The 9,096-nt window shown below is 38.5% G+C and overlaps 1 protein-coding gene across 1 annotated transcript; it reads left to right on the top strand.

Annotated features, from left to right (window-relative positions):
* On the top strand, positions 1-1,188 carry LOC131427602 (uncharacterized). The gene has a single exon (XM_058590950.1). It carries the CDS (start codon positions 187-189, stop codon positions 520-522), a length of 336 nt encoding a protein of 111 aa, XP_058446933.1. The 5' UTR covers positions 1-186; the 3' UTR covers positions 523-1,188.
* The last annotated feature ends 7,908 nt before the right edge of the window (positions 1,189-9,096 follow it).

Here is a 9,096-nt window from a genome sequence, read left to right as displayed (position 1 = left end):
TGCAATATCGAATATCAATATTCTTTGTCATCGATATTGTCGATTTCAAGTTGATATCGATAAGTTACCCATCTCTAGTTTGAGTAATTAGGTGTTCCCTGGATTTTGGTTCCTGGCTTGATGCAAACATTTGAGTATCGTTAATAATAATAGCCATATGTATTCTGACGATCGAATCTAGCTACTATGGACATCGGTCACGGAGAAATGTTCGAAGCTGCTGCCAGTCTGCAATCTATCAACCAGGATATGGTAAAAAGTATAAGCTATCTCCGCGGGGAACGCAAAAAGCTGGCGGATAAAATTGCTGCCCAGGAGGAAGAACATCAAGCAGTGGAAAATGATATCACTCAGCTTCGTCAGAAACTAGACCAGTTAGCCCAGGAATTAGAAAAGAACCGCCAACAGTTGCAAACGCAAGATTCTAAACTGATGGAAGCAGAAATAGGGTATGGTAAAGTCGTAGACACAATGCGTATGTTACTAATGTCCGTTAAGAACGATAGAAAATTTAATCAGTAATATTGAAGGATTCATGTGTTTTCATATGCAGGGTAGTTAAATTTGCCAAACAATTTTCCCGTTTAGGAGCTAGCGTTTGAGTCCTGTTTCACCGGTAACATGTTCGCAGTTTTCATAACATATTTGCACTCACATGTCATTATTTTTTCCAATCTGTTTTCCCCGTTAAATATTGATCAAGTTTAAAACTACCTTAAGATGGCTCTACTTCTTAAAATGCCGTTTTCGTTTGATGTTAAATCTAACCTAGTTTCCACCCTAACTGCTGACAAACCGTTAGTTTGAAGCTAGTTTCGAACATAGACAATGACAATGTAAGAATTAAAATATAGTGGTTTATTGCACAGTTAACACCAAATCAAACTGCAAAGTATAAGAGTGTGCTGAAGCAAAAGCGTGATCATAAGTGTAACTGCGCAGATCTGATATTAATGTTTACATAAATATCTTTATTAATCTTATATTTATGTGGTATATGATCAGCTTTGCATCAGCTATTCCCAACCAAAAATCGTGGGATCACGATCCAGTTTCATGGAAAACTAATTGTTTTTGTGATACCAGTACGTGGTGTGTAGTTCTAAATATATATATACACCCAAAGCTTCATTTACGTACCTTATATATGTATATATGTATTAATATACGTACGTATGTGTGAAAATATTTGTAATTTGTATTTCTTAATATTTCAAATCAAAGCGAACATCAATATGTGTGATTTCAAGCATACATATATATATATATATATATATATATATATATATATATATATATATATATATATATATATATATATATATATATATATATATATATATATATATATATATATATATATATATATATATATATATATATATATATATATATATATATATATATATATATATATATATATATATATATATATATATATATATATATATATATATATATATATATATATATATATATATATATATATATATATATATATATATATATATATATATATATTGTCGAATTGTTTTCTCCTTAAGTTTTCATTTTTAACACTTTACTCCATTTATAATTCTATTCGTTCGAAATTGCTTACTACCAAGAGCGAAGACAATGAATCAGCTAGACTACTTGGCACTTGAAACTGAGCAAGCAAAACTTCAAATGACTAGGTACGATTATTCAACTGACGATGAATTCTGGGAGCTTCACTTGAAAATGGCAGCAAAAGTCAAATGAATTAGAAGGGATATGCTGACGGTCAATGGCCATAAATTTCATTTTCATCTTATATTATTCGATTGAAAATGAAATTTTACCGTACTGGTCATAATATTGACTTTAATTATTAATAACATAGCTCCTTACTTGTAACTATTTCTAAAAAATGTGCAGTATCGTTCACTTTTTTGTTCTAGGGTATTTATAAAGTTGGGTAAATGTTATTTGGCCGAATTTTGTTTGGAATAAATTTGTTTGGCATAAATTTGACTGGCATAACTTTTGATTGGCATAATGTCTTTTGGCATAAAATAAAAAGATATACTGTTTCATTTGGCATAACTGTTGTTTGGCATAATTTTCATTTGGCATAATTTCAATTGTGCATATTTTCTTTAGATTATCTATTTATTCTGGGAGTATTTCCGATTAGTGCTCGATTCTTACTTTCGATTTTTAAGTGAATATCTTTGCTATGCGTCTATCAATGTGGCGCAGCCACATAAACAAAGCAAAGGAAGCCCGGTGGCACTCTGCCACCGAGGCGACCCCGGCTGAGTCGGATGCCGACCCGCCGTCGAAAGCGGCGGACCCTGCACACAAACCTGTAATCCAATCGTTTGCCCGGTCTATTCAAAGCTAAGAGCTATCCCTTGACCTCGCATTAAAAAAAAGACTCTCCTGTGAGCGTGCTCCACACACATTTTTCTCGCGTAATTGCTCTACGGCATTCTTAACTGGCTAGTGACGATCAAACATTCTCCACCTCAATCGTGCTCCTTTTGGCCCTCACTCACTCACTCGTGTACAGACAAGCATGTACACTCCTACTGCATCCATTACTTTTCCATTCTCGCACTCATGCTGTTGCTTACTCTTTGATTATTACACACATGAAAACTCCTACTCGCTCTTTCGCTCCCACACGAACTCTTATTCCCGTTCGAACTCTAAGTTCTATTCTGCGTTGAGGTTCCATTCGTTATCGTTATTATAACGAAAATAATATAAATCTAATCACAAAGTATGTTTCATGCAGCAGTTTCAACCATATTACCGCTATTTACTTGAATTTCGTACAGAGAATTAACAGGAGTACAGGACTAGAGCGAACACAAACAATCGTTCAAACCAGCCCCTCACCGGAGGGCTGTTTCAAACACTGCGCAAAACCCTGAACTCCTGTTACTTCTATAAATCAAATTCATACTAAATAGCGTTTAATTGGGTTTAATCCAATTAGACCATGACAGTAAAACAATCCTGGAATTAAAACGAAGTGTTTTTTTCGGTAATCAATATTCAGAATGTTCTTTTACTGTATTCGCATTGCATGCTGCTATTGGGTATTGGACTTTCGACATGTGAATATTGTCATCTGCTAGTGAAAATCGTATCCGGTCAAGTTGTAGCACAATCCAGCGACTATCATGGTGCTCGCTTAAGCTTCGATTTGCAAAAAAAAAACTACCGCGCGCAGCACACTGCCAGTACACTGGAAGAGTGCTCACACTCCATGTCTGTAGATGTGGACTCGCTCTTGGAGTGATTCCTAACATAATGTGAAAGATTGTGGGCTGACTCGCAGCAGTAACCCATTCGCAGTAAGTGTTTACTCCTGCTGACTCTCACTCATTGCACCCAAAGGAAACACCACTCGTGTTCAAAATGTACTTTGTTGTGAGTCACTCATAAGCGTACGCAAAGGAGTGCGAGTAAGACAGAATACGTCTCGCCCTCGCTCGAAAATGTGCTGCGTGCACTGGGTTCTCGCTCTATTAGCAACACTGGCGGCCATCTTATTTTCACTGAGTCATAAAAGTATGAGGGTACACGTTGTGATTGTTTCACTACACGAATAAAATCACTCGAAAAAGCACTTAATCCGCGAGAACGCTTCCCAGGGATCCGTATTCTCGATCATTTTTTTTTTCTCGCGAATTCAACTGTTATCGGAACTGTAAATCAGAAAACCGAAACAATCCGGTTCGAAGGACCACAAAATGTCTTCGATTCCTTGCGGGAGTGGACTGTATACGAATGAGTTTCGGTTTCATGGACAGATTAATTCAAAACGCGTCTGGTACAACAGTCAATTTGTTACTTCTTTTAAAAACGAATGAATACATGTGTGTTAATAAAAGTGTTTGAGCACAGATATAATAGTTTTTCTATTCTAGTTTGTTGTCTGGATCATCGTAGCAGTAGTAAACAGGAGTCAATGGTTACTGTTTATGTTTTCGTCATTTTTGTTCGTTTATTCATGCCTCAGTGTAGCACTGCACTGGTGTAGTGCAAATTAAAAACGAAACCGCAATAAGTAATCAGAAATTTACATCTTTTGAAAAGTAAACATATGGGAGACATCCCCAATCAGCGAGTTAGGTTAATTTAATCCGAATTAGAGATGTTACAAAGGTAAGTATGCATTGGTGGTATAATTAAATTCTTATATATTTTAGTTTAGTTTATTTTGGATTCAAAACAAGAACGCGCGATCATCAAACATGAATCGATGGATCGTGCTAATTAACTTGTCTAACGTAGTTCTTCAAGTGTACTGGGGCTCAATCTGTGTGGACGATTTTCCGTAGCTTCCTCTGAAGGCTTCTCCATTGGTAAACCTTTTTAGTCTGCGTGACATGACGAACATAACGACCGGAATCGTCACCTAAAAGAAAACTTCCATCATTTTCCTGAATCACCGTATACCGTTTTTTGTCGAATCTGGTTTCGCCTTTCGTTTTCGATTGTCGTTCTAAGATGACACCTCCTGGACAAACTTCACACGAGCTTGCTCCACGACGAGCATTTTCTCGAGCTATGGAATAAGTTTTAGCGTCAGCATCGCTAGTTTCCAACAGCTGCTCATCAATTTCAGCCTTGCCACGGTTAAAACGTGACAAACCTCGCCGAATTTTTCTATCGTATATTACTTCTTCTGGAGACATCTTTGTAATTGAGTGAGCCGCTGCATTATGTGCCATAACGACTGCTTGCAGTTCGTCATTGAAATTTTTATTTGAAGATGATGCAGTGTACATAGCCTTGTTAATTATTTTTATAAAATTCTCCACTAAAGCTTGCTTCATTTAGAATTGGAACAAACTTTTGTTCATATTGTGGCACTCCTGGTAGACGAATTTGGAAGTTCTTGGCGCCCACGTGTCGGGAATTTTGTATGATGACGTATGATTTTTGACATTCCGCAAATCGGCTGTACTTTGTAAACAATCAACATGGAAACATTGACGACGATTTGGAAGCCTCAAACCAATCGTCGGAGCGGAACTGTCGACCGGAAACTGCGTGGTAAGATTTTGAAGACGATTAAGAGGAAAATTCGGTGCTGCCCATAGTATCGTGAGGAGAACGACTCCGGGAAAGAATCAAGTCGTATCGAGCTAGCAAACAGCCAAATCGGACCATAAAACAGAATAGTGTGGTCAAAATTCGTGCTCGGAAACTATATGATCAGGTGCTGACCAAGTTTGACGGGTATCTTCTGATGGACGATGATACCAAGGCTGACTTCGGGCAAATCCCAGGTCAAAAATTTTACTTGGCAACGGCTCGGGGGGATGTTCCAGCCAAATTTAAATTTGTTTTTGCCGACAAATTTGCAAGAAAATTTATGATTTATAAATGCCCTGATAAATCATAAATTTTCTTGCAAATTTCAGCTGTGACAAAGAAAAAAACGAAAGTTTTTGTTACAAATAAGACAATGACATCGGAACTATACCAAAAAGTCTCCAAAAACGAATTTTGCCATTCATTCGATCCCACGACCATCCCGTAATGTTTTGGCCGTATTTAGCAAGCTGTCGTTACAGCAAAGTCGTTCAAGGATGGTATGCAGAGAAAGGGGTCCAGTTTGTTCCGAAAAACCTTAACCCACCCAACTGCCCCCAGTTCCGCCCTATTGAGAAATACTGGACAATCATGAAGAGGAGACTCAAGGCAAAGAGAAAGGTTGTCAAAGACATCAATCAGCTGACGACCTGGTGGAATAAGATAGCTAAAACGATGGACGAAGAAGGTGTGCGCCGCCTAATGAGCCCTGTTACAGGAACATTTCAAGAATTCCCTCAAAACAGTGACGAATAATTTTATCCGTATTTTTTCTTAAAAGTATGAAGAAACCCCTACATTTGTAAAAAAAGGTCTTGAATTCAATAATAGATAACTGAAATACAGGCAATTGTCTTTGTTCCTATTCTATATGAAGCAAGCTTTAGGTAAGAACGGAGTAAAAAACACTGCCCGAATTCCTCTTTCATTGCGGTAATTTGGCTGTTGAATGGTGGTCCGTTGTCCGACTTTATAACCTCAAAATAACCTTCTCTGATGAATACTTCGTCAAGAATTTTCCTCGTATTTTCGAAGCTGGTCGATTGAAGGTTTAGCAATCACGTATCTTGGCCTATAATCAATTATTACTAATACTAATATGCCTCCAACCTTTTTTTAAGTACGTTTATTTGTCAATTTTTGTGCGTTAAATTATTCATTGATTTCAAGTTCTGTTTGTATAATAAATTTTAATCTATTTACATCAAGCCTAACATCTTGATCATTTTTAATGAATAAAATATAACAATATAAAAGTTTCAAAATAGTTGTTCTCATCGATACATGAAAACGGTCCAGCGAGGGTCGTAGTATTTTATTATTGGCCACATGCCAGCAGTTTGTCACTTCGCAGAGTTTCCGTTTCAACAGTGCGAGCGCCTCTCGCACTCGAAGAATTTGTGTTGAATAGTTTCAACCGGCTCAGTACAGTGTAAGGATTTTCTGTGTCACCAACATCGATTGCCGTTATTTTTGCTTCATTTAAGCGAACTCCTGCTACACGTTCTAATTGCCCAAACAAAGTTCTCATATGGTTCAACTTGCCCTACGCTGCTAACTATTACACTGATATCATCTGCGTATGCAACATTCAATTCTATTCCAGCTGTTTGTTCTAATCTTTGCAAAAATGGATTCAAATAAATTGTAAACAATAGCATTGACAAAGGGTTATGATTCACTCTATCAAATGCGTGGTCAAGATCGAATGACACTAGTTTTCCTCTTGTTTTGTTTGATTTCAGACGTGCGACTCTATCTTTCAAGGCAAGGGTGGCCTGAAAAATGTTTTTGTTGGAGTTTGCACATTTTTGTGAGTCGGCCAGCACCATGTGAGATCGAAGCACTCTCTCGATGCGCTGCTTTAAAATCCGGGAGAGAATTTTGTAGCCATAGTTTAATAGACTAATAGGCATGTAAGCGTTTGCTGTGTCCCCCGGCCCTCGTTTTTTCACCAGCACGATCTCTCCATCAACGAATTGTTCAGGATAGTTTGAACGAATAGCCTCGTTTAATATCAGGTTTAGCTCGCGGTGAATGATGTCCAATGTTCGTACGAAGAACTCCTTTGCAAACCATCCGGACCGGACGACTTTCGGGATGCTCTTGTGCGTATTGCAGTAAAAATTTCAGATGTAGTGATTGCTTCCATGATCGCTTCGTTTTCTGGATCCCGATCGGGAATGACTCTATCGCATTGGAACGGACTATCATTTTCGATTTCATCGACATGGCTGCGCGCGTACAGTTCGGTGAAATGGTGTACTATGTGATTTGAATGGAGATTGAATTGTTTATTATTTCATCTCTTTCGTTTTTTATGTACTCGATCGTTGTTTTTCGCCTCACTCGCTCTATTAACTGGTAAGTGGATATTGGTTCTCCCGCTACGTACGTTTCATTTATTCTGATAAAAATCTCCGAAAAACGTCGTTGATGCGATAGCATTTCTGCCTTCAGCCTGTTGATTGTGGTAAGTAAAGAGTTGTTGTTTCGATATCCGTCGTAAGCCTGTCTTAACAATCCGTAGAGACGTTGCTGTTCACTGTAGAAATTGTGAAATGCAATTTTCGATTTCCAACGGAAGAAGGACTTAATCTTTGGCTTGGCGCACATAAGCCACCACTCCATCCAAGAAGAAAAATTGCGACGCTGACGAGTCCAAAATTGCCACTGTATTAGAAATTTATCGATTGAATCGGTAGTCAGAAGATGTGGACGGAGGGACCGAACACCTCGTCCGTGAACTTTGTCGGGTAACGGAAGGCAAATTCTCGCAGTGACAGCCTTGTGATCAGAAAAACAACAAACGTGGGTGATTTTTGTTCTCAAGTGATCTTGAAGGCTAGCGCTGATATAAACACGATCTAGACTTGATGAAGAATTGTGAGTGATATATGTGTAACCATTATCACGCGGATGTAGGAGTTGCCATACATCACGAAGATGCATCTGCCGAACAGTGGTTTGAAGAATTTGACTATGGTAATTTCCAGTTGAATCACCTTGACGTATCGCGCAGTTGAAGTCGCCTCCAAGAATAATGTGTGCAATGTTACAGACTACATTATAGCCGAATATGGACAGCTGTTCATTCTCTACCTCTTGTAGGAATACGATGTCCAAATCCATCGAGCGCACTAATGTGTGAAGAGCGTTAATTTTTGTAGTGTTTGTGATCGTGTTAATGTTTATGGTTCCAATATTGCTACTAACGAAATCTGCCATTATTGCATTTCTTCATCAGAATTTGGCTGTGTTGCGTCACTGGTGGTAGCGTTCTCATCGGTGGTTCGCATCTTTTTTCCAGGTGGTTGTCTTCGTGAGCGCCGGCTTGATGTCGAAGCTTGAGAGCTATCAGTCTCGTTTCCATCACCTTTTTGCTGTGCGTTGTGGTTACTAGAAGACATCGGAGACGGAGAGAGGTTTTCGTTGTAAGCGTTAGATGACTTTTGCAGAGATGGAACTGGCGCCGTTGGGGGAGCCATTGTGTTTTTCTGTTGTGCAATAACAGAACGTGCCTCGATAGAATTTCGGGACTTAAGTACAGACTGCCCGAGAATCATGGAAAGATTTCGTGTGGGGGGTTTTGATAACGTTGGTTTATGAACAGATGCTGTTTTTGTCTGAATTGTGTTCGGTTTTACAGTTCCTTTTTGCAGTACCGATCTTTTCGTGACGTTTGCATGTGATAAGTCTGCGGTGAGCTTTTGCACAAGCAATTTTTTATTTTGTACACATGGAATACCAATGTGTGCAAACTCACGACAATGTATTCATGTTTGACGCTGATCCTTATAACCTAGAGCTGTGTCTTCTCCCTGGATTGTAACGAGAGGGGGAATGTTCGTCTTTACGACCATTCTAGCGATGCGAACTCCTGTACTTACTCCTTCAAAAATACCATATCGACTGTCCCATAATAGGTCACGAACACTGAGAACTTCACCGTAGTCGGAAAGGAACGAAGTCACATGTTCGTTGGTGACATTCTCGGGAAGATCGAAGATTTGCACT

The sequence above is a fragment of the Malaya genurostris genome, chromosome 2 (assembly GCF_030247185.1).
Source record: "Malaya genurostris strain Urasoe2022 chromosome 2, Malgen_1.1, whole genome shotgun sequence".
NCBI lineage: Eukaryota > Metazoa > Arthropoda > Insecta > Diptera > Culicidae > Malaya > Malaya genurostris.
This window is presented reverse-complemented; position numbering and strand designations above follow the sequence as displayed.

Excerpts from the sequence above, each read along its gene's own strand:
- LOC131427602 (XM_058590950.1), top strand. The coding sequence starts at position 187 with ATGGACATCGGTCACGGAGAAATGTTCGAAGCTGCTGCCAGTCTGCAA.